This window comes from Orcinus orca, chromosome 9, assembly GCF_937001465.1.
Source record: "Orcinus orca chromosome 9, mOrcOrc1.1, whole genome shotgun sequence".
NCBI lineage: Eukaryota > Metazoa > Chordata > Mammalia > Artiodactyla > Delphinidae > Orcinus > Orcinus orca.
This window is the reverse complement of record NC_064567.1, coordinates 98,305,471-98,330,706: the sequence shown is the minus strand read 5'-3', so window position 1 is coordinate 98,330,706 and position 25,236 is coordinate 98,305,471. Positions and strand designations below refer to the sequence as shown.

Here is a 25,236-nt window from a genome sequence, read left to right as displayed (position 1 = left end):
TGAGTGATATCATACCACAAGGAGATATCACCTCACACCTGTTAGAATGCCAGTCATCAAAAAGTTAAGAGGGCTTCCCTGGTGGCGCAGTGCTTGAGGGTCCGCCTGCCGATGCAGGGGACACGGGTTCGTGCCCCGGTCCGGGAGGATCCCATATGCCGCGGAGCGGCTGGGCCCGTGAGCCGTGGCCGCTGAGCCTGCGCGTCCGGAGCCTGTGCTCCGCAACGGGAGAGGCCACAACAGTGAGAGGCCCGCGTACCGCAAAAAAACAAAAACGACAAGAAAAAACAAGTGGTTACGAGAACATGGAGAAAAGAGAGCCTTTGTGTACTCTTGGTGAGAATGTAAATTGGTGCAGCAACTATGGAAAGCGGTACGGAGGTTCCTTAAAACATTAAAAATAGAACTACCACATGACCCAGCAATTCCGCTCTGGGTATATATCCGAAGGAAATGAAAACAGGCTCTTGAAGAGATATCTGTACTCCTGTGTTTATTGTGTGTGGCCTTATTCACAATAGCCAAGATACGGAAACAACGCAAGTGTCCCTCAGTGGATGAATGGATAAAGAAAACGTGTGTGTGTGCGCGTGTGTGTGTACACACACACAGTGGAGTATTACTGAGCCATACAGTATAATGAAATTCTGCCATTTGTGATAACATGGATGGACCTTGGGGACATTATGCGAAGTGAAATAAACCAGAGAGAGAAAAGCGGCATTTTTTAACCTAAGTAGGTTGAGCCTGACTAGCCTTCAGTCCTAGGGAGGCGGGGGTGGTCCCTGGTCCTCCTAGTGGGGTGGACTGCGGTGGGCTGGCTGGAGGGTATAGAGGACGCCGTGCTGGCCGCACAGCCTGGTGATTCAGTGGACGCTTCCTTCCTGCGCCTGCGCGGCTCTGTGTAGTCATTAGAGGTGCACAGAGATGTTGGATAGGGTAGGCTTTGGCTCTGCTCCGGAGTCACACACTCCAGGTGGTGGCAGAGGCCGAGGCCAGGCGGCATCTGAGAGCTTGGCAGGTGTGTGCCCACTTGGGGTCACAGCTGCCACCTTGTGCCCTGGGAGGAACCAGGGAGGCAATGCTTCCAGGGTACAATCTTCTCTCCAGGCCGCCAGGCACCCACGCAGGGTGCGGGGCCGTCAGCATGGCGCGCAAGGCTGTGTGTGGTGTTCAGAGAGAAGGCAGGTCTCCCGGCACACGGCAGACGTGCGCTCTGCCGCTGAGATGGGCCTTGAGGAGGGAGGGCACAGAGAAGCTGGAAGACGGGAGGGCAGTGCAGCTCAGGCAGGCTCGTGCCCTTTATGGTAGGGGAGGCTCTCACAGTGGGCTGTGGCATCCGAAGGCTTCCTGTGGGCTGGAGTGTGGACTCCAGCCTCCCACTAGGCTTCCTAGTGTGAGCAGAAGGCAGGGTGGGTAGGACTGAGAGTTGAGCCGAGTGACCTTCATGCCCTCGAGGTGTGGTTTGGTTCAGAGAGCGCGCCCATGGGACGGCAGGTCTCTTGCTTTCCTCTTCTCTGCGGGGAGACCGTGCCAGCCCCGTGGCCCAGCCCTGCCTGGCTGTGGGTTCCGTGGACAGAAGCGATGCCACCTGCACTCGGGGTGCAGAGCGAGAGGCGCCGCGTGTGAGGGCTCACGCTCAGGAAGCACCCTTGGCCGTGCTTCCAGGTCATCGGCCACGTCAGCGTGCAAGGCCCAGAGACACCCAGTGGGCTGTGGGCTCGGCCATGCTCTGCAGAGCGTGGGCCGGGGCCTGGGGTGCGTCCACCCTCCTTGCTGTGAGCGGTCAGGATGGGTTCTCTCCCGGAAGTGCAGGCGGGTTTCCTCATTGCCCTCCGGCCCCACCTGGGCTTGGGAGCTGTGCAGGGGCCCTGAGCTGACTGCCCTTCGCAGGTACGTGCAGTTCCTCAGCGGGCTCCTGTCGGGAACGGTGAAGATGAACGCCTCGCCCCTGTTCCTGCATTTCGTCATCCTGCATGGGACCCCCAACTTCGACTCTGGCGGAGGTGGGTGTCTCCCACGGGGTGAGGGTCTCGAGACTCGCCGCCTGGCGCTGGCCCTCAGTTCCGCGTGTTGACAGCCGATTCTGCGTGTCTTTCAGCATGCCGGCCCTTTCTCAAGCTCTACCAAGCCATGCAGCCTATGTACACGTCGGGGATCTAGTAAGTGTGGCTGCTTTCCTGGGGGCCTCCGGAGGGCCCGGGGGGGAGGGGGCCTGCTCCCGGCTGCCTCTCCCTCTGGAGGGGTGAGGGGGGGGAAACCAGGTGAGCTAAGAGCAGGGGACGGAAGGGGAGCCGTGGGTGCAATGCCCCCGTCATCCTGCCCAGCAGGTGTCTCGCCGCAGTCACACAGTTGGCTCTGTGAAGGGACGTGGACGCTGGGACCTGGGGGAAGGAGAGGGCCCCGCACACCGTGTGGAAGTAAACACATCGGGGTCTTGGGCCAGGGTCACGGTGGTCTCCCTTTCTCTCCCCTTTGCAGTTTAGACAAAGGTCAGGCAGACATTTCCAGAATATGTACTAATTCTAGACTTATTTGCTTTGCTTTTTTTGTTTGGAGAAGCGTTTTATGCCATCAATGGAAAATGAATAAAGGTAAAAAATGTTCTTAGCACGTGTCCTCACTCAGAATGAACTGTTATCACGTGTCCGGACCCTGTTGGACCCAGGCACCGGTGAAGCTTGGGCAGCCTCCCCCTCTGCTTACCACGGAGGCTGCTGGCATCGGCACGCCAGTTCTCTACGCTGCGCGCTCCATCGTGCACGGACCTGGGGCGGGCCGGCGGGCACTGGCTGTGACGTTCCTATCAGGGCCCTGCCTGGCCCTGTTGGTTTTTCATACGTTCTTTGGACTCATTTTCATAGGAGAGAGTCTGAGGAATTGGATTCCTGGGCCAAGCAGGATATTTTGTTTAATTTCAATCGTGGGGTTGCTTTTCTCAGAACGTATTCTTTCCATTAAATCATGAAATCGCGTAATGATGTACCTTCTCATTTATTCCAAAGCAACGTCGGCCCAGAAAACCAAAGCAGGATCTATATCGCCATAGAGCCAGCCCAACTCCTGAAAGGGGACATCATGGTGAGTGTCACGGCCTTGCCTCTGCTGCCAGTAATATACCTGGAAAGGTAAAAGCAAGTTCATCTTAAAGCAAGAACATGAAAGCCGCCTCCCACCCTACCCCGGCCCCGACAAAACCTGAGGGAAGAATGGAAAGTCGCCTCTACCTTAAGGCAGTGGGTTAATTTTCTGAGCAAACCTATTTTAATGAAAGGAACAGAACAAATTGGTAGAGCCGCTTGCTGTGTGCACCCTTGAAATTACAGTCCTAGCTCAGCCACTGCGCTTCTCAGGGTTCCAGTTACCTGAGCACGGTGTGCAGTCTTAACATGACCTAGGCCTTCCAGGGCTGGGCATAGACATAAAATGTTTATTTATCGTTAGTGGCCTAGGTGGGAAATACAGCTAGTGTATTGCAGCTTGGTTTATGACTGAAACAGTGATTTCTCCAGATAGTTTTGATTCTTGGGGCAGAAGCAACACCCTGCTCTGTTCCACCTTCGCCCTTTTTCTATCTTGAATATAAAAAAGTGCACGCATCTAAAAAAAGAGAAATTTGTCTGAAATCAGGAAAACCTTTAAGGCACGTGCGTGCTTCCCGCAGGCACAGAATAGCTCTCCTGGAATCTGTTTGAGCCCCAGGACACCCCACGACAAGAAGATAAGATGGTTCACAAGTTGGCTTTTTATTGATTTAAGTGGCTCGTCCAGTGTTTTTGAGGAGTCTCGTTAACTTTTCCTAATATTTTGGGTTTTCCACCCTTTCTTCGTGGTTGGTGCACTCCCACCTTGCCCCATCCTGCGTTCTCAGGAAGGTTCTCAAAGGTAAAGATCCCGGGCACATTCACAGCTGACGCCCCCTTGGCGGGCTCCCCAGGGGGCGCCCCTTCCACCTCCAGGCCTCAGGGGTCTGTGTCCAGAGAGGCACCTGCAGGCCCAGAAGGCGCATGAGGGGGAATAAGAAGCAGACCAACCGCAAAACGGCTCTGTTTCCAAGTCAGCACGTTGAGCACTTTACAATCATGGTCTTTCACCCTCTCCTCGACCTTGAGATGGAAGAGCCAGTATCCCGTTTCATAGGTGGGAAAGCCGGGGCGCAGGGTGGTTGCTACGTTTCCACGAGCCTGTTTTCTCAGCCACGGTGTTGCGCTGCCCCGAGGGAGGAGGGCTTGGGGCTGGGTTCTCCTTCCTGGCTCTGCACAGCAGCTCGTGGCCTCCCCATCTCTGTGGTTAGGAGAGAGGGGAGGGACGGGGCAGGGGAGGGACGCCCCTACTCTTGTGCTCCTCTACCCAGCATGCAGCCCTGGCCGAGTCTCCTTGGACCTCCCGGGATTGTTGGGCAAAGGGCTGAGCACTTATTGGGCCCCTGCTGTGTGCCGGGCGCCAGCCAGGGCTTTACCTGGCTGTGACTTTTGTCTGCTCACCAGCTCTGTCCTCTGGGTCTAGTTTTCCTCCTTTAAAAAGGAGGCCAAGAGACCCAGAGCGTTCTGCGAGAGGGCGGAGCTGCTGCTGGGACGTGCGCCCAGCTGGGCATTGCCCCTGGTCTGGGAGAGGGCTTGGAGTCGGCATGGCCAGGCTGGGTGCTCCCTGGGGTCCGTGAAGAGTAGTCCGCCGAGTCCCTTTGTGATGACCCGAGGGAGGGGCTCCCCCTCCAAGAAAGAGCACCTGATTGCGGGCTGGTGGCTGCAGGGTCTTCCCGAGGCAGCAGGAGGTTGCCAGCCCAGAGGCCGGTGGTGGCGAGTCACCTCATCTGCCCTGGATCCCTGCGCCCCTCCCTCCTCCGTCCTCCTTCCTTCCCTCTTCCTCCTTCCCTCCCTCCCACTGTCTCTTCCCTCCCTCCTTCCTTTCGTACTGTTATTTGTCCAGAGGTCCCATTTTGAGCTTTCGGAACGTCTGAGTTGGGCCCTAGCACAGGAAGGAAGGGAGGGACGCAGGGACGTCTGTGTCCTGAAGGAGCCTGGCGGGGGAGGTGGACGTCTCGCAGCCGGGACATCCAGAGAGCGCCGCAGCGTGGGTCCTGCTGGCTGGGGCCGGCGGCCGGGGGGTCCAGCCGGAAGCGCCCTCAGAGGTGTGCGTGAGGCCCTGGGCAGGGGGTGCAGCAGTCCCCAGGCCTTGAGGATGACCCTGTGGGAATTACTTGTCCCGGGAGGTTGAAGCCAGATCGTGCAGGGCTTGGATTTTGCCGTCTTCTTTTGGAAAACGTGGTGTTAGCAGAGCTCTTTTCTGTGTCCTGAAAACGCCCTGAATCACCCCTTGAGAGTAACCCTTATAGGACTGTGACTTAGAGAGGCAGTGAGAACGCGGGGGAGAAAGCCCTTGGTCTCGAGTGGAAGGAAGGAAGCCCTGCAGCTACGTACGAGCGACAGCAGACTGGGAGCCACAGGCCCAACAGGGGCATCACGCAGCCGGGCGGGCCTTGGGTCCCACGCCTGGGCTCCCAGCAGGTCTACGGCTTAAGGGGACTGGGTGGCCTCAGACGGGTCTTGTCCACGCTCGAGCCCCCTTCTGCTGCATGAGTACCGTAGGCGAGCGTCGTGGGGATGAGATGAGCTGGGGCAGCCGGCGGGTGAGGGCCTCGCGCTGTGACCGAGGGCCCACTGAGGCTTGGCCTGGGGGTGGCCACCACCTCCCCGTGCCCCCGGGCGATCGCCTAACGCGCCTCACGGCTGTCCTAGGCCCACGTCGGCACCGCCGCCTGCGAGCAGGGTGCCTACCTGAGCATCACGTGCACCCAGCTTCAGCTGGGATGTGGTCTGAGCAGGTGGGTGGGGTCGTTCTGAGGGGACCCAGGTGGGTGGTTGCCGTTTGGCCCTGGGGAGCTGGGAAGCGGGGCTGGGGGAGGAGGCGCTGGCAGACATGCTTGGACCCCGCGGTGTCCGCCAGCTGGTGCCGTTGCAGCCGCTGGGAGCCGTCCCCCTGCACACGGCGAGCTTGTCGAAGCCGGCCCTGCTGCAGCAGGGAGGCACCGGCCTGGGAGTTTGGGATGTGGTCGCCTGCACCGTCTGCAGATGAAAGATGGTGCCTCTGGGCACCCATGGCCATGTGAAAGGCGCCTGTCGCCGCGTGTGCTCAGCCCATGGCTCTTTTCAGGTATATTGGTAAGTGGCTTCGAGCCAGTGGCCAAACGGGACTCGCCCTTCCCTGTGCCTGCTTTGCTACTTCTCTGCGGGAAGTCCGCAAGTGTGATTATTAGCCCTGCTCGAAAAGTTTCCCTTCCAGCGGACACTTGTGCGTCTGCTCGGTGCTGAGCGGCACATCCTGAAGCAGCAGCTGCAGGTGAAGGCGTCGGGCCAGCGAGGGTTCAGGGAGCACCTGCCCGAGACTCTGGAGGCGCGCGAGGCCCGGGTGGGGAGGGTGAAGGGCGGACATCGGTGTGGCTAGGGGGCCGTCGGCCTAGAGCCGTCAGAGTGGGTGGACCTCTCCTCCTCGTACAGCGCTGGGAGGGGCCCTCACGGTCACGGGGGCACAGAGGTGGGGTGCGGCACAGGCCCAAGTGGGAGCAATGGCAAGAAGGCTGGTGTGGGCCTCAGCACGTGGGCTGCAGCCCTGCTCGGAGGTTCTGGGGAGGAAGAACTGGCCCCTCTCCGCCCGGCGATCAGGCCCTTCCTCCCCCGTGGGCACCCCTGCCTCTGCCTGCCCGCTTTCCTGGCCAGGTTTTGGCAAAGGATGGTTTGCGTGCCCTCTCTCCTCCCTCCGGCCTCATCCCAGGGACCGCATCCCCGTGGCCGTCTCTGTGGCACTCCCTGTCACGTGGACCCTTTCTCTTTGTGGAGCCCCTCTGCCGGTTCCCCTCCGGCTCCTGGCGGGTCTCCGCGCTGCTGTCCTCTGGGCATCCGTCTCCCCCAAGTGCTGGTCCTCTTGGCCCCGTGTCTCTCTCGCTGGGTCCACGCTGCCTCTTCTCCACTTCTGCCTTCGGTCCTCGGGCCTCAGGTTCAGCCCTTGGTGCCCGCCAGCCCCCCGGCCTCCATTCTGCTGCTTTCTAGGACTGTCCCCACCGGTTCCCCAGACTCCGCGTGGGAGCTTCGTCCTGGCGTCCCCTGGCTCCACTTCTCTCGTCAGTCGTGCAGATCCTCTCCCCACATGGATCCTGAATCCCTGAGCCCTAGCCCTCACAGCGTGACTCCGTCCGAGCACGGCGTTCCGCAGCCGTGGCCCAGCATCCTCCCCGCGGGGGGAGGAGAGGGTCCAGGCTCCCGTATGTGGCATAGGATCCCCTGGGTGTCCTGCGCCCTCAATCACTTAGCCCCAGAGATCCCGTATTTTGTTTGTTCTGCACACGGCCCCATGGCCCTTTCCTCTGTGTCTTGCTAATGCCTCGCACCCGTGTCACCCACATCAGGCATGACTGGGGCACACGGCTGTGCCCTCCCTGAGGCCGTGTTTGATGATGCGTCATGGCTGGGTACCTCGTCTGCCTCCCTAGTGGGTGCCCAGCCCTTGAGGCAGGCGGCTGACTGGTCCCAGCCTCTCCCGAGCCAGTAATTGTGCTCCTCAGGGGTGGGGGCTCGCGCTTGCTGGGAGCCAGGAGGGGACCCTGTGCCCAGTGTGCCATCGTCCCCAGCTTATTGCCCAGAGCCGCCCCTGAAGCGGGAGTCCCTGGGCAAGTCCACACCCCAGCAAGAACTGCAAGCTGCCTCTTGCGTGAGGGGACAGCCGGCTGCATGAGCCCTGAGCGATGCTGCAGGAACCCGAGAGGGCTGGCATTCAGGTGTCCTATCGCCATGGGGTCTCTTGAGGGGAATGTTCTGGGCCGTGAAGTCACCCTGTCTGTGAACTTTTGCTTCCGTTGGAAAGGCCGGCAAATAGGGATCTCTTCACAGGAAACGCTTAACTTGATAAAACCAGCCCCTTCCTGCACCATGTTCTTAACATGGAGTATTTTCGGACTGAATTATTATTTGATTTATACTTCCTGTGTTTACAGTTCATTTTTGTACACTCTGCACTTATTTTTTGCAACGTTATCAGATGGGAGAAGGACGATGCGGGTTACAGCTGGACATGGGTAATTTTCCATCACACAGGGTAATTTTTCCTTGCGCCATTCGTGGAAATGATTACCTAGGAGGTTTAGTTTAGCTATTGATCTCTAAGAAGTCTCAAAGTAGCTCTAGCCTCTTGTATTCGTTTCCCAGGGCTGTCATGACAAAGTACCACAGACTGGGTGGCTTAAACAATAGACATTTCTCACTGTCCTGGAGGCTGGAAGTCTGAGATCAAGGTGTCAGAGGGCTGGTACCTCCCGAGGCTTCTCTCCTTGGTATGTAGATGGCTGTCTTCTCCCTGTGTCTTCACATCATCTTCCCTCGTGTGTGTGTGTGTGTGTGTGTGTGTGTGTGTGTCTGTGTCCTGATCTCCCCAGTCAGATTGGATTAGGACCCACCTATATAACCCTACTTTACCTTAACCACCTTTAAGACTTCACCATATGAATTCTGGGGGCACAGAATTCAGCCCATAATACCTGTGTCCATTGAATAAACCCCTTCTAGAATAAACCTATTCTAGTAAGGTTAATAGTGAAATCAGGTACCATTGGTTCTCCGGCACCTTAGGCTCTGATTTGTCATTCGTTCTCTCGTTCATTCCCCACAGCGTGTGTCCTGAACAGGTAACATGGTGGATGTGAACGGGAATCACACACAGGTCCCACTTCCAAGAGTTTAGGTTCTAGTTGTTGAGTGAGATGAGCTGGCAGATCACTCTCGTGCAAGTAGGCTTTGGTGTGTGCACGAGCGCACAGAGGCAGGATCTAAAGGTCCACGGGTGGGAGAGAGGATTCCAGTGTGTCCGAGGAGGAGAGTCTCTGAGGCCGTGCTGTCCGGCCTGGAGGACGGGCCCAGGGCATCCCCACACTCAGACCGTAATCTCTGGGGGACACATTATGCTGCATGATCTGTGGGCTCCTTGGAATCCCAGGGCTGTTGGTTCAACCTGAAAATGACCTCAGGGATCAACACAGGGAAGTAGCTGGGCGGCAGAACGTGCCTTGGTGTTTGCAGAGCTTCCCGGGGAGCAGCGTGAGCCGTCTCCCCTCCCGCTGTGCAGGTTGGCTCTGGTTTCCAGAGTCTCCAGGCGGGAGAAGCCCCTGGGCGCAGATGAGCCGTGGGAGACCCCTGCACTGCGGTTTGCCCCGTCCTTCAGTTTTAGGGAGTCATCGCTTGGTGCGCACCTCTGCGAACCCAGTGGGCGTTCCTTCAGTGGAGAAAGCTGCAGATGGGGAATGTCTCAGGGCCTTTTCTGTGTAAAGGTTCAAATGTGTAGGCGGTTTAATTTCTCATCAAGAATTTGGCAATGATTGTGACTTGGACAGAATCCTAAGCTGCAGAGAATGCTTTGATAGGCCACCCACCCCCCCAGCGGCAGAGGGCTCGGCTGGGTTGGCGTCTGCGGAGCCTGCCTCTGCTCTGGAAAGTGGAAGGGAGCTCCCAGGGAAGGTTGACACTTTGCTCACCATCCTGTGAGGCGGAATGTTCTCCTTTGATTTTTTTTTCCCCTCCTTGATTTTGGTAGATGTCAGCCTCCTACACAGATAAACCTGCCTCTTTCCTCATGAGGGATTCTGCACTGAGACTGGGTAACAGAGGTGACAGGGGTCCCGCTTACAAGAAGTAAGGCCTCGTGAGCTCTTTGGGTTGAGAATGCTACGTGGGAAAGCGGAGGGGCCCCCGTCTGTCATTCCTTCGACTTGGGGGCCCTGGTGACACCCACCCGCTGTCCAGCTTTGCCTGAACACTGCCAGCACCTTCCCACTGCACACCTGACCCGCCCGTCTTTGCGATGTGCTTGCACCGAGGGTCAGATTTTCGAGTCCACCCCAGAACTTCTAAAGGGCAGAGCCTCAGGTGTTCAGTAAACATGCTTCTGTCGGGTGGGAGGGCAGAGGCGTTGGAGAGCACAGCCGTGTCATTATGTAACCTCGCTAAGGAATTCGCATGGGCCGCAGGCCCGTCAGGAGCCTGGCTGTGGTCCAGAGCCCTGATGGGCTTGTAAACACTTTCCCAGCCACATGCCTCGTCTTGCCGCCTCTGCTTGTGCAAACCCCGTGGCCACTTACGTTCTGTCCTTGTGGGGCGGGGCTCCGTGACCTGACTCCAGCGACCCGACGTCTAAACAGAGGGGACCTTTCTCAAGGAGCCATTGCAAACAAACAGCACCTGAGTTTATTGTTTCTCGCTAAGGGCACTTACGTAAGATCAGGGAAGATGAAGGCGTCCGCAAGCCCCTCTGGATTTGCTCCTGCGGGGGTCGTTAAAGGACTGCTGTTGTGCCGTATTGTCCTGGGACTTGCTGTGTGTACATCCTTCTCCGTCGCTTGCCGTGGGTCTCCTGGACCTGGACCGGGCCTGCTCCGTTCTGCATCTCAGCCCAGTGGATCTACTTGTGTTTTCCTTCACAGCCAGTACTGCTGACCTACTAACGGTTTAGGAAGTGAGTTTCAGCCTTGCCACCCTCTGCAATCATTTTCACCTCCAAGTGAAATCATGGTTAGTGCTGGCGCTGGATACTGCAGGTGTTTTGACTTAGGTAGGCAGCCGTCCAGCTTATTAAACCTTTAAGCCTGTGTGGTTGTAGCATCGTCTTCGAGCACGCACATTCCTTGACGCCTGTGTAGACGGCCGCCGGGGCCGCCAGCAAAGCGGGTTGAAATTGTTGTTTCAAATGCAGATACTCTAAGATCCAAAGGCAGAGGATTGATGTGCTCTTAGAAACTCTCTGGGGAGATCTAGGTAAACAGAACTGCTAAGCTGGAGGGATGAAGGGGGTATTACAGACCTCAATCTCTAATTGGTGCAAAATGTGACCAATACTTCCTACTTTAAAAGGCGCATGTTGGGCACTACTGTGAAGCAAAATGCTGACGGTCCTTTCCGTGGAGTGCTAGGAGCCTGATTCTGGTCTCTGGTCACTGATGCTACGAAGATTTATTGGTGCTGATGACGCATCGTTGCTGGCTCTGCAGGGGGTGCCAGAGGCCCCCGGGCGGGGCTCCTGCTGGGTGGGTCCGTCTCCTTTCCAGCTGGAGCCGCCAGGACCCCATGTGACCGAGACGTCTGCGGTTTTCTGTGCCTTCAGGAGACAGTGGGGGTCATTCTTGAGGTGGCCAGGAGGACTGGAGGGGATGGCGGGTACCATCCTGAGCAGTGGGAAGAGAAGTCCGCGGTGAGACAACGGGCGGGAGTGTGGGAGGCTCAGGTCTCCGCCAGCGAGGGTTGTCAGGAGGCCCCGGGAACCCCTCGGCGAGGGCACGTGTGCGCAGAGGGCGGCTGCTCTGCGGCAGTGGGATGCCCCTCTGTTCCTCCCACCCTGAACCCTTGTCGTGTGAAAAACTGGGAGTCTTTAGCCACTAGAGTCGTGCTGGGCCTGGGGAGGTGCCGGTGCCCCAGAATGATTGGGAGCTAGCAGCCTAGGGAGGGTGAACCCGTTTGCTGTCCCTCCCGTGCCCCAGGGCGTGTGGTGACCTCTGCCTTCCCCTGCCCGGTGCCTGGAGTGGGCTGGAATTCGTGTGTGTGTGCGTGTGCGCGCGTGCGTGCACGCGCGTGTGTGTGTCTGCTCTGATGAGTGATGGTGAGACCAGAGGAGGGGAGCCCACAGAACGTCTTGGGTTCTGGGGAAGGTGGGAGCCGGGCCCGGGGGCTCTTGGTTGGCATGAGCTGCCGTCAAGAGCTGTCTGCAAGATGAACCCTTTAACTCAGAGCAGGAGAAGGTGTCCCTGTAAGGGAGCTGTCGCTGGGCCTTCTGCTCTGCCCGAGGCTGCGTATGCCTCTTTACCCAGCGCCTGCGACGCCCCCGTGTCCACCTGGGGCCAGCTTGGGGGAGCTGCCAGCTCTGTGTAGCGTGACCCCGTGGGCTGGCCTGGGGCTGCTTCCCTCAGTGGATGTCAGCTTCTGGAGGCCTTGCTGGGTTACTTTACAGCCTCAGTTCCCCTCAGTATCGATAAAGATTTAAGGGCCAGACTGGTGTGCGCCTGAAACTCTCTCTCCTTTTCTCCAGTCTTCTCCCCTTTTTCCCTCGTACTTCCAAGGTACCAGTGGAAAAAGGCAAACGGAGTGGGGGGGGTCCTTCACCCCACAGAGATGGGCACGTCCTCTGCGTGGGTGTCTCCACCGCAGCACGTCTGGGACCTCTGCTGAGCGGTCAGCGCGGTCAGTGTGGGGCGAGGGCCTTGGAGGGGTGAGGATGCGGGCAGCACACTCTGGAAGGAAGGCTGAGAGGACAGCCTTTGAGGGGGCCTTGCTGAGGATCCAGAGACCCCAGACGGGGCGGGAGAGGACTTGCGGCCGGCGATCCATTTGCTGTTGGAAAGCAGATTGAAGGCTTCACGCTTCTGCAGAATTCTCGTTGGCCGGTTCCCTGGCCAGGGGCCGGAGGCCAGGCCTGAGTCTCGATCCCCACCGGCCGCGTGTGCACAGGCTGCCTGGCACCTCCCGCCTCGTCAATGCTCAGCTCGTGTGTGTCAACGTGAAACACTCCCCTGACGGTCTGTTTACATTTTTTCATCAGACTGTCTCCTTGTAGATAGCACAAAGGCAGACGACCTCTGGGTCCACCCTAAGGGGCACAGTTCCTGACACGCTGGCCGCGGCTCCTTGGGCCTTTATTTTTTCTCTCGACTGGTGGTTTCACTGGTGAAGGTTACAGACCGGTCACCGGAGGCATCCTCCCGCATCGCTGGTCTGGACGGTCAGTGACCTTGCACAGAATCGTTGAAGCCCGGCTTTTTCCGAGCAGAGTCTCTCTTGTGAGCATGGCTGCCTCTGAGATCCCTGCACCTCCAGGCTCCCCTCCTCCCAGGCACGCTCAGTGCACGGAGTGGCCACCTCTGCTGAGTGTCTGAGGGCAAGATCCAGCCTGCTTCTGGTCTTGGACCCCTGGGGACCCTGGAAAGGAGCCCTGCCCTGCCGTGGGAGGGAGGAAGGGTCCCCTCTCCTGCAGCACGCCACCCCGCCATGACCTTCGAGCCCTCCTCGTGGCCAGCGCCGTCCACAGACCCCTCAGGCAGGGGCAGGGAGGCCCCCGTGTAAAGGTGGGAAACGACGCCAGGGCCCCTCCCCTGCCCACCCTTCCCTGCCACGTGCCAGGAAGGGGTGCTTCCACCCTCTGTAGCAGCACAGTCACTCCAGGGGCCTGAGCTGCTCCCAGGGACCTAGGGCCACGGAGCCACAGCCTGAGTTCAAATCACATCCCTGGTGATTCTGGAGACTGGTCTCAAGTGGCCTTTCAGGATGTCTGGACAACCCAGCAGTGGAATTTCAATTCCAAGGCCTCTCTCCCTTTCCCCTTCCCTTCCTCTCCCTTCTCCCCGTCTCTCTCTCTCTCTCTGCATTATAGCACGCAACATAAATATTGAGCATAGTCCAGAAAGTGGTGACCACCTCCTCCTTTCATGAGAACAGAAAGGCTTTAAGGTGAAACGTGGAGAGTTTAGATGAAACGAGGAGGAAGAGGCCACGGAATTTCATTCCTCAGCCGTCTTCCAAAGTAGAGGTGTGGGCCGTCTGAGGACGGAGGACTGTGGGATTCCTGTCCTGTTGGAACAGCACAGGTGTCCTCCGGAAGGACCAAAGCCACGGTGACGTTTGCAGCCCGTCTCCTGGGTTGGGAGCTGCTGGCGGCTGTGCGCACTCCCAGCCCCTCCTGGAAGGGAGCGGCCTGTGTACCCCCCGACGAGCGCCCTCCGCGGGCACGGGCTCCCCTGAGGACACACCCTCTTTACCCCAGGTCAAGTGCTACCACAAGAAGTACCGCTCGGCCACCCGAGACGTCATTTTCCGCCTGCAGTTTCACACCGGGGCTGTTCAGGGCTATGGACTTGTGTTTGCAAAGGAGGATTTGGACAACGCCAGCAAAGGTGAGGTCCCTGCCCCGAGTCCAGACTGTGGGTGTGGGGAGTGGCCCCTCGGCGGGCGACCCCCGGCGGCCTCATGTGTTTCTTTCACTGTTCTCCCCCGCTCCACCCGTAAGTCAACCTATTGACAAAATCATTACCAGTCTCACAAGAGACTGGCAACTGACCCAACACAGAAAAATTTCTAGAGAAACGGTGAAACTACTGATACTTCCTCTGTCATTGGTGCTCTGTTGGAGATTTGGGAAGGGTGTTGTCCTGGTTGGAATATGAGGACAAAATTCATCCACCCTTTCCCGTCTCATTGTCTCCAAATTTGTTGACGTAAGATTTCTTTTTTAGATGACCGTTTTCCTGATAATGGGAAGATTGAGTTAGTCTTCTCAGCCACTCCTGAGAAGATTCAAGGTGGGTAGAATGCAGAATGCTGCAACCAGGGGGCAGGATGCTGACCTGGTTGGGTGGTGCATAGGCTGGGGCCTCTGTCTGGCTTCCCACCTCTGCACAGAATTGGAAATATAATATATTTTAAAAAATAGTGGGATATTAGACAGTGGGAGGGCATTGCCTTAGAGACAGTAGGGCCCGGGTGGGTCAATAAGACCCCAGAGGTGGTGTGACTCACCCAAGGAAGGGCCCAACCTTAGGACCGGGGCTGTGTCTTGATGCCCTGTTTACTTCTCCCTCAACAAACAGCGACATGTTTTTACAGAGGATTAGAAATATAGTAGACTGCAAATATTTATGAGCAAAACAGACTCTCTCCTTTCTTCTAAGAATACATTTAAAGGGAAATCAGTCCCTTTGTCGTGGAGGCACATGGTTCATTTCCATCACCAAGGTCCACACTCGTGAAAGTTTTAATTCAGTTTTTAATAGCTGTGGAAAAGAAGCACCCTACTTCTGTGCCCAGTGCCATAGATTTAGGCGTGAACTATTAAATGCAAGGCTGTGGGGTAAGAACCCTCCTGACATCCTCAGAATGATCAGGGAGCCTCGAGGGAGGGCCCAAACCTGCCCCTTCCGTCCACCTGCCCTGAGGCCGATCCTCTGGGTCCTTGACCTGCCAAGCCATCCGGGTGATCCCTTAGTGCAGAGACAGCGCCCAGAGCCCCGTACCCGGTGGGGTGGAGGACCGATGTTCGTCTTTCCTTTCTGCCAAGTGGTGTTCACTGTTGTTCAGTTCATCCCAAACAGTGCACAGCAGCTCTGATGACTGGAGGGCTTGTGGGAGGGGGCTGGGCTTGGACACTCAGATGTGGCGGCCTCTCTGCCTCATCGCTGGCAGATGCCCAGAGGCACCGGCTTCTCTCTAACTAACTTGCCCCCATCCCACCGCCCTGCAGGGTGTGAGCATTTGCAAAACGACCACGGGGTGATTGTGGACTTCAACACGGCAGACCCGCTGATCCGCTGGGACTCGTACGAGAACCTGAGTGCAGACGGTGAAGGTGAGTCTGGTTACCTTGTGTCAGTTACCAGAGAAGAGGGCCCAGAAAAAGCAGCCTGTTTACGTTTAGATCAGAAATCTCCTTGCAGTCTGCTTGGAGGCTGGGAACCCTGCCGTCCAGGACCCCTGCCGTTGTGAGTCTGAGGGCACTCGTGGGAATCAGGCTTGGTTTTATTTCTGTTTGCTCATTGCACTGGTGTCCTGGTTGTATGGCTGCATCATTTAATCTCTGTTTTTGTGAGTCTGTCTCTCTCAAACATATTCTCTCTTTGCCACGGGATATGCAGTTTGGGTCACAAGTATCATGAAGGAGGAAAGGAATGAAGGGGGGCATCTGCCAGGTTTATAGAAAGAAGCCCCTGGAGGCTGATTTCAAAGAAGAGGGATCAGTCTTCTTCTAGGCACTTGAGAACACTGGCCTTTCGTCTTTTTCAACCACCAGCTGAGAACAGACCTGATTTGGGAGAGAAAAATCAGAACATTTTTGTCCAGTTACTTTCATCCAGACATTAAATAGCTGAAAGCAAGTCTTGTGGAGGTAACTCCGCCAGTGCCCATCTTTGTGCATCTCTGGGCTCGCAGGGACCGGCGGCTGGGGATGTCTGCGGTCCACGCCAGGGGGCGTGAGGCTCCTCTACTTGTCCACCGGGGATGTCTGGGCTCGTGTCAGTATTTTTGCGATGCAGACCCTCCTGCTGTCTAGAGGTGAAGCCCGCGTCACTATCGTACTTCAGGCGCGGTTTCTAAATGCCGTCTGTGTGTTTCACGGCAGGGGTGGCCCCTGTCTGGTTTCATCACCTGACTGCTCCCTTGGAGCCCCTGACAAGCATCTGCACATACCTCTAAGCACTGTTCCAGTGCCTGGTACACCCACCACACTGCATTCCATCAGAGGGGTTCCCAGGAGCTCTTGATTTTTTTTCTTAGACCTCTCGAATCTACCTTTTTTCAAAATTGAGGTATATATCCGGAGCACAGGCTCCGGACGTGCAGGCTCAGCAGCCATGGCTCACGGGCCCAGCCGCTCCGCGGCATGTGGGATCCTCCCGGACTGGGGCACGAACCCGTGTCTCCTGCATCGGCAGGCGGACTCTCAACCACTGCGCCACCAGGGAAGCCAAAATTGAGGTATACTTGATGTACAATATTATATAAGTTACAGGTGTACGACGTAGTGATTTACAATTTTGAAAGGTTATACTCCATTTCTAGTTATTATAGAATATTGGCTCTATTCCCTGTGCTGTACAATATATCCTGTAGCTTGTTCATTATATACATAATAGTTTGTACCCCTTAATACCCTACCCCGATCTGGCCCCTCCTCAATTGCACTTGATCTCGGTGGAACTCATGTGGTGTTCCGAGTTCTCATGGTTGTTAAGTGCTGCCTCTGTGGCCCCTGCTGCCAAGGCCCTGCAGCCCCTTGCATAGCCACCTTCCAGGAAGCAGACACAGCTTCCCTCACATGGAAACATTACCCTTCCTGAAGTTCCCTCCCTTTCCCCAGCTCTCCAGGGCTCCTCGGTGAGGGTGACCTGCATCGGCGAACTCATTCCTGATGCCCTTAGCTCTCACCTGGAGCTGCAGCCCCTTGCTTGGGTCCCTGGAGGAAGGCGCAGCTGGGCCCCCAGACCTGCCAAGGCGGGGCCCTTGGCCGGCAGGAAACAGAGTCTCAGCCACGCTTCCATCAGGGCAAAACTCTCTCCAGGGTTTGGTAGCCTGTGGAACCGTGTCTTTTGGCTAGAAAATGATGCTGCAGCCCTCTTCTATCTGCACTTCCATCCCTAGTCCCTACTGATTGAAAAAAAAAAAAAAACCCAAAAACACACGCAAGCTGTATTTATCTTTGGAAATCCCTGCTGTCCTGGAATGGACCCTCCACGGTGGCCTTCTGTCAGGGACCTTGACCCCCCTGTTATGTCTGAGTGAGGATGTGGACAAGTGATTCCAAGTGTCCTGTCTTCATTGTGGAGAGTCACTCCTCTGCTCCTGGCTCTGTGGCCCTGGCGGGGCGATGGGGGTCCCGCTCCCCCATCAGCATTTCGTGGGGCGCTATTTCAAGGAGAGAGGTGTTGGAAGGGGTGAGGGCAGACAGCGGGGCAGCCTGCCGGAGCCTCTCCTATGCCATTTTATTTAATCCACATCGAACCTGTGACCCATTTTAGAGATAAAGGGGGCAGTTCCCAAGAGAAATCAAAAGCTAGACATTGGTGAGGGGTCCTGGTAGCCATTCGGGGTGGTGTACTCTTGGTGATCACGGGTGAAGCTGAGTGAGTTGTCGTGTGTTCGAGATCACGCAGGACAGAGACCGTGGAAACGAGACTCAAGTCTGGGCCTGTTTGACCCCACTGCTATTTGGTGCAAACCTCATCCTTCCAGCTGAAAACCTGCTGGTGCCTGGGCCAGGGTGAGGCCTGCGGACAGCATAATCCCCTCTAGACAGTTTGAGGAGAAAAGATATATTTCTAGGGCACCGGGTGGCGAGCTTCTGGACAGATGTGACTGTCTACCCCAGTGGGCTTGACCATCTCTGGGCGCTGCCCTCGGGGGCCGGCTGCACGGTGAGCCGTCTGCTCGGGGCCTAGGAAATGGAGTTGAGCTGCGTTGGGCAGCCCCACTTGCGTCGGGTGACAGGACAGGGCAGCGAGCGCTGTTCTGTCTAAAGACACCTTACCGACTCTATATTGGTGGTTCATTAATATTGAACTCCTGGCTGGCAGCCCTGTAACTCATGCCTGAGCAGAGCTGATCTACACCCGTGTTTCCTCCATAAGGCACCTCGTGGCGTCCGGCTCTGTGGAACAGCGCTTAAGCACTTTGCTGGGGGGCCACTGTAAATAGAAAAAGCACCGACAAAGTGCACGGAAATGCAAAAAGTGTGGCATGAAATAGGCCTGGAGAAGGCCACTTTATGGTGTGAGAGCTGAAAGGAGAAGGCAGGGGTCCCTTTGTTCCACCACAGCTACGAGCCTGTGTGTGGGACCCGGGAAACTTCTACCACTCTGTGCATGTCAGTGAGTGACCACGAAAATGCTGTGTGTATTGATTTGAGGGTTACAAGTAAGGAATTCTTAGTGAGCAGGTGAATTTTCAGATATGGAATCATGAATGATGGGGATTGGCTGTACTTACTGTTTCTGTTCCTTTTGTCCCTCCCGCGGGGCTAAGTCCTCTGCGCCCAGGGACCACAACCGGCCCGTCCCAGGGAGGTCTAAGAGTCACAGCTCTGCCCCAGCTGCCTGGGTTTGTTTTCCTGCCTCTCTGCCTGTGCTGTGTGGCCTTGGACAAGTTACTGTGTCCTTTCCTCCTCTGCACGGTGGGAATAGTGTAGCTCCAGAGCTGCTGAGAGGATGCAGTGAAATGGTCAGCACGAGGCACTGAGCACATCCTTCAGATGACGGGGTCCTATAAACAGTGTGATCACTTCCTCTGAAGCCCAGAGATTGATGGAGACCCTGGTCTAACATGAGGTCGGTGAAGGTGTGTGGCACCCTGAGATGTGGGAGAAGCACGTGTCTGTCTTTCCCTTCACGGTCAGGTGGCAGCACAGCATGGCGACACCAAGTAGGGCCTTGCTCTCGGCTCTGGTGACTTTTCTGTTCCACCCAGAAAACCTTTCTGTTCCCGTCTCTCATCTTGGTGCTGACGCTGCTCAACGATGAATGTCGCTGCTGCTACAACTTCTCGTGGCACAGAGCGCGTTGCGCCAGCAGGCTGTGATGGCTGGGGGGGTGCCCACCGCACCGCACGGGTCCCTGGACTCGGGGTGCCACGCCCAGAGGCAGTGTTGAGCCCCCGCTGGAGGCCGGGAGTGACGCAGGATCCCAGCAAAGCAAGTGCGCACAGCCCCGCCCCTCTCTCCCACGAGGGCTGCGGCTCTGGGGCTGCTCTCCTGCTCTTTCTGTCTCGCTCCACAAGGCACGTGCTTGTCTGAAATGGCCTATTTTAATTAGATCATCCTAGAGATAACCCCAGCTCTGGGAGTTCTTTTCTATTCTACATATATTTGCCCTTTTTCACGCGTCTCAGATTTCCTTAGGGGCTGCCGTGTTTCTGATGCTGTGTTGAGCTCAGGGAGAGAAAATAAGCAGACATACCTATGTGTGTATTTGTGTATGTATGTGTGCATATGTGTGTGTGCATATGTGTGTGTGCATATATGTGAGTGTGTATATATGTATGTATAGATGTATGCGTGTGCATATATATGTGTATATATGTGTATGTGTTTAACACACATGGTGTGTATGTGTGTTCGTGTGTACATATGTGTGTTTATGTGTACATGTGTGGATGTGGATGTGTGCGCAAGTGTGTGTATGTGTACCTATCTCTCTGTCTACCTCAGCAGTGGCCATAAGATGCCCCATGTGCCTTGGGAGGACTAGGTACCAGGAATTAGGGAAGTATGGAAGAGAAGCAGCTGCTCAGCCTGTGTATTCGAGGGAGATGCAGGAAGAAGACGGCTCTTGTAGGCAGGGGTGCGGGAAGGGGGCGTGGGGGAGCCCGGCGTGTACCTGCCTCATTGCAGGCGCGCTGCAGGAGGCGGCAGGCGCTGGGTGAAGGGCGGTGTCAGGGCCTGGACAGGAGGGCAGCAGTGACGAGGCTTCTGGAGGCCCTGGACTCGGGTGTGGCTCTGGGTGGGCAGTAGGCGGTTTCCTATTTAGGAGGTAGGTGACTAAGACTCTCCGCCAGATTCAGCTCAGGGGTTGGGGCAGGGAAGCTTCCAGAACAGCCCACGGTTGGGCATGAAGCCTCGCTGTGCCCCCCTTTCCTCTGTTCCTGGCTTTAACCAATGAATGAGTTTCTGGCCACCGGTGAAACTCATGGATCCAAGGTTGCATAGACGGGGGCCACCGTCCCCCAGGTTTTGGTTCTGCTACTTCAAGCTGCTACCTTATAAACATCCTGTAGTCAGACTCGGCCTCCCAGGTGACCACAGTTGTCCCAGAGCTTCATGGGGGCTGGTTGCAGGAAAGGGAGACTTAGATTTCTCACCATCTTCACAATAAGATGCAGTCCTCTCACTCTCCCAGGCAGGACGCTCTGCAGATCCTGCGGCAGTTGGCCTGCTGACACGTTGGGTCAGGAAGCGGCTGGCCACGGGTGTGTGCAGAGTTAGAAGTACCAGGTCCATTTGTGACATTTAGGTGTTGCCATTTTGAACGTGGATTTGAAAGCATTTCTTCCCAGAAGTTGTGGTTGGGTGTTGAGATTTGGAAAAGCAAAGCAAGCTTTGGTGACTTAGCAGAAGGAGGGTCCACTGGAACCTGGGGGATTGGACCTTAGGTCCTGGATCTGTTCTCTGTCCAAGGCCAGGCTCCCCGCTGGCAGACTGGGAACGCTGCTGGCTGAGCTTCCAGAACGTAGGGGCTGCCTCATCAGTGTACATGTGTGTATGTGTGTGTGTGCGCATGTGTGTGTATGTGTCATCAGTGTCTGGCCACGGCCACCACTCCCTGAACGCCTCCACTCTCTGTATCCGGACTGAGAAGAACTTGCTTAGATCCTGCGCCCAGCCAGGCTTTTCCGAGCATGGCTTGCTTTGACGGAGCAGAGTGACGGCGTTGACCCGGCCCACGCTGTGTCAAATGCTGATGGCATCTGCGTGTAGATGGATGAGGTGGGCCTCTCGCTCGGACCTCAGCAAGCACCCTCCTTGTGCTCTCTTGATTTATAGCCTCTGACCCCCTGGCCTTGCCAGGTCCCCTTCCAGGTGTGAACCCCTGACCCAGAGTTAATCCTCCCCTGATAAGGGCTTTCAGGCAGCGGTTGGGATGGAGGGCCGTGGCTACATCTTATCTGAAATACAAGAGTCTCACCATCTGTGCTAAGAACCGTAAAGTCCTTCGGGCGTTAGCGTTTTGAAATGGACTGGATCCTGTCAGAAGAGTTAAGTGCGATGTCAGAAGCTGGTAATGAGTCACGACCGGCCCTGAGCTGCCATCTCAGAATCCATTGCTTTTCCAGCCCAAGTGGTGTCAGAGAGATCGACTCAGAATTCATGTCGTCCTGGACGAGTTTGCATGAAGTAGCCCGTGTCAGTCTCCCGGGGATGGCTAGAAGCATTAAGTAGCATCACCCCAGGACAGACCGTGAACAGAGGCACTGAGAGTTGGCTTGATGTCACCGGGGTCCTTGGCCCCCAACTTGCCCCCATCCCTGTGGGACCCACCGCAGGAGCGAGCGTGTCCTGTGGGACCCACCGCAGGAGTGAGCGTGTCCTGTGGGACCCACCGCAGGAGCGAGCGTGTCCTGTGCTCTGGGGCAGGGTTCTGAAAGGCAGGTGGCTGTTGACCTGCCCGCAGCTCCAGTACCTCCCTAGACTCCAGCCAAGTGGATGTTTTTCCCGCTCTCACTTTTTCCTCCTGCCCTTTATGACGGGCGTCGGCATCGCTCCTGCCCTTCGATGCTGCACCTGCTGTAGCAGCAGGCACCCGGGGATCCCCGCCCGTGCCCTGCATCCCGTCTCTGGAGCACTCTGTCACTGGCGCCCTGCCTTGGGGACCAGCGGCTGGTGGGTTCTCTGAGAGATGAAACTAGAAGTGGGCCCGACCCCCTGGTTTCCCTAAAACCCCAAGTCACACAACTTGTACGTGAGAGTGAACTCAGAGCGTGTGTACATGTGGCGTGGGGAGGGGTTTGTTTCCTGTCCCCTTGTTTAAAAGCTCTTGCAGACCCACTTTTACCAGATTGCATCTCAGTCGAGCCCCTCCCGGCCGCTTCCCTCCCGGCCTGGGCAGTGGCACATTGGCTGGGTGAGTTAAGCTCAGATCCAATCTGGTGAATTTCCTTCTGTGTCCTCCGTGGGGAGAACTTCCTCAATAACGGGCAGGATTGCAGCCTTCCCTGCAGAGCCTGCTGGTGCATTTCTGCCAAGACAGGGCTCAGGCATTTTGGCAATGTCACCAATACGGGAATGACTCCAGACTTGAAGTGTTTGACCACCAGAAGCAAAAGCCTGAGAGAGAAAGGGGCTGAGCTGCACGTAAGCGTCCTCCTCCCAGCACGTGCACGCATCCCCTCCTTCCATCTCGTGCCTGATGTGGTTGCAGTGTCACCCTGCCTCCCGTCTCTTCAGACTTACCGAATGGAGGGGGTGGGCTTTCAGATCCCACGGATGTGACTTTATCACACGCTCCCTTTGGAAAGGGCTGCAAATTGGAGCGGACCCAGGGGTCCTCAAGAGGGAAAAGTTCCCCATGAATTAAGGGAAAAGGGAGGTGTTTTGTAAGAAGGGGCAGCTGGGAAAATCCTTTATTTTGTCTCTGTAGAGACAGTTATCACGTGCCTATTCCTTTTAAATAAATGGGTCTCTGCCATTTATTGGGATGCTCTCTTGGCGACGGTATTGATGGTGGCAATGAGGGTGTTCCTGGGGTCAGACTCTATGTCCTGTAGCTCTAGGAGTCCAAGCAGGTACTTCAGGAGGGGCTGGAGGGAAAGCATGGGCTTCCAGAGGGAAAGGAGTTTTGGAAGGAGTGGGGCGGGGGCAGAGGTACCTCTTCCGGCCTCGTGGTGGGCAGCTGTCCCTCTGGGGCCTGGGGCCGGGTCTGGCCAGGCAACTGTCACCACTTTCTAATTCCAGAACATTTCTGTCAGCCCCAAATGAAAGCCCGTGCCCACTGGCAGTCACTCCCCAGTCCTTCTCTTCCAGCCCCAGGTGACCTCGTCTTCCTTCTCTATGAATTTCCCTCGTCTGGACATTTCACACAGTGTGTGGCTTTTTGTGACAGGTGTCTTTCACGTTGCCTGATGATTTGAGCGTTCATTCGTTTTGTTTCGGTACTTCCCTCCTTTTTCACGGCCGAATAATGTTCCAAAGTGTGGCTAGACCCCATTGTGTTGGTTCATTCATCAGCAGGTGGGCATGAGGGTTACTTCCACCTTTTGGCTATTGTGATTAATGCTGTTGTGAGCCTTCTTATACATGTTTTGACCTTGGGCTGTTCTTACACTGCCGATGTTTCCTACTACTTTGTGAAATTTCCACTTCTTTTAGTCCCAGTTGGTTTTCCTTTTCTGGATATTTCTTCTGTCTTTATGGGTATCACACCAGGAATGACACTGAACGTTCTGCGGGTCTCCTGTCCCACTTTGCCGACTCCTCCCAGGAACATTCGGGAACCCACCAAGTCTTTTTCAGTATCAGTTAGGTCACCCCACGCACAAAATTCTACCTCTGTAGCTTTGAAAGGTTTGAGGCCTTTCAAAAACACTGAGCCACAGGGCTCCCTTTTGGCCACACATCAGCAGAGTGTCCCAAGACCATGTTGTTTCAGGAGAGGCTGACACTAACAGCCTGAATGGGCTCTGTGTGATGGAAACCCACAGGTGGGAGCGGAGGAAACATGACGGTGTTTTGGGCGCGAGTAGCCGCACAACTGCCAAGATCTGAAGGTCACACTGGTGCCAGTTGCCATGCATTCATGGAGGCTGTCGTGGTTCATTTGTGAAGCTGCCGTCAACATGAGGAAAACCCACCCTGCGCCCCACGCAGTAGAAACTGAGCCACACGAAAGGCCAGGCTTCTTCTGACACACAGCTAGTCACGCAGCTTCGTTCTGTTAGAAATGGAGAAAAGAGACCACTGGCTGGGGTACGGCTGTTTCTGTCTCTTCCTCATTGTCGGTTCCTTATTCTATGTTTTCTTCACACGATTGTCAGCTTTGGGATGCAGAGGTCTGACCTGAAGACTCTCTCCTGTAGAAGGCTAGGACCTCCACGCCCTCTGGACGTGCTGCAACGCGGCCAGGCCCCATTTTTCTCAGTCCTCAAAGCAGATCTTTCAGATTTCCGTTTCTAACGTCTTTTCTTTTGATGTGAATTCTTTGACGCAAAGTATTGTGTGATCAGTTAGTCACTTCCTTTATTGCAGTGACCGTGTTATTTGCAGAGTGGGCACAATGATGTCAGTTCCCTCGACAGGAACGGGGGTTGGTCAGGACCCTTTGCCGAACACCAAACTGAATAGACCTTCTTGCACAAGCAGTGCATTGTGTTCCGCAATAAAAGAGACGCTTTCTCCTGAGCACAGGTGTAACCTGTGCCTTGGTGGCCGTTTGGGGGTTTGTTGGGGAAATCTGTGTCTGGGACCTGCTGGCTCTGTCCCGTGTCCCCCCTCAGGCTGACTGGGTGGTGACGTTTGTGAAGGTTCCAGTTGTGCTGTGGGACCCTGGAGGCATCAGAACGGCTTTGCTTGTTTGCTCTGGTGTCTTAGGTTCATTTAAGACTCGGAGCGTTTGGCTGTGCTGTGACCAACACGCGATCAAAGCACAGGGGGAAACCGTGCGCTGAAGCCCACCTAAGTTGCACATGAAGAGGCCTGAGGTGCAGCGGTGCTGCTGGGCAGCACGTGGAGGTCTGGGTGTGCGAGGAATCCCCGAAAGATAGGCCGTGTGCAGTTAACACTGACAGTGAACTTGGCCACATCGAGCTTGAAAGAGAGACACAGCCCCAGGAGATGGAGGGTGTAAAGGCTAAGACTTCCTGGCAGATATGCCGAAGAAAGCAAGCGATGCTGAAACTGTGCTTTGTAAACCCAGGCAGCTTGGTGCTGGCTCTGCACGTCAGCTTGTCAGCCCGGGAAGCTTGGAAGGGAACACTGGTCCCGCTGGGTGGCTCTCGAATAGAAGCCTTTTCCCCGCCTCCTGAGCCTCCAGGGTTCAAATTTCACTAAACCTGATTGCAGGAAACCCCGCCCTCGTGTTTACATCGCACTGGCCTTTTTGGGTGGAACCAAAGTCCTTTTCTTAGCTAACAAGATCTTCCACCTTCCACTACCTAGAGAGGGAGGCTGGGTCCCTGCGGGGGACACATGCCCCCATCCCGGAATGCTGCGTTCTGGGGTTGAAGGCTTTCTTCAGGGCCCAAC

At 56.2% G+C, this 25,236-nt stretch overlaps 1 protein-coding gene across 6 annotated transcripts in view; it reads left to right on the top strand.

The window, feature by feature from the left end:
• Window positions 1-25,236, top strand: part of TNS3 (tensin 3) — a 226,677-nt gene that overhangs the window by 116,926 nt on the left and 84,515 nt on the right. For all 6 annotated transcript variants that reach the window (XM_033411317.2, XM_033411313.2, XM_033411316.2 and 3 more), the window contains 6 exons: window positions 1,894-2,006; window positions 2,102-2,162; window positions 3,006-3,081; window positions 13,783-13,912; window positions 14,252-14,317; window positions 15,256-15,360. In XM_033411317.2, coding sequence (XP_033267208.2) covers window positions 1,894-2,006; window positions 2,102-2,162; window positions 3,006-3,081; window positions 13,783-13,912; window positions 14,252-14,317; window positions 15,256-15,360 — 551 coding nt within the window. The remainder of the gene's footprint in view (window positions 1-1,893; window positions 2,007-2,101; window positions 2,163-3,005; window positions 3,082-13,782; window positions 13,913-14,251; window positions 14,318-15,255; window positions 15,361-25,236) is intronic.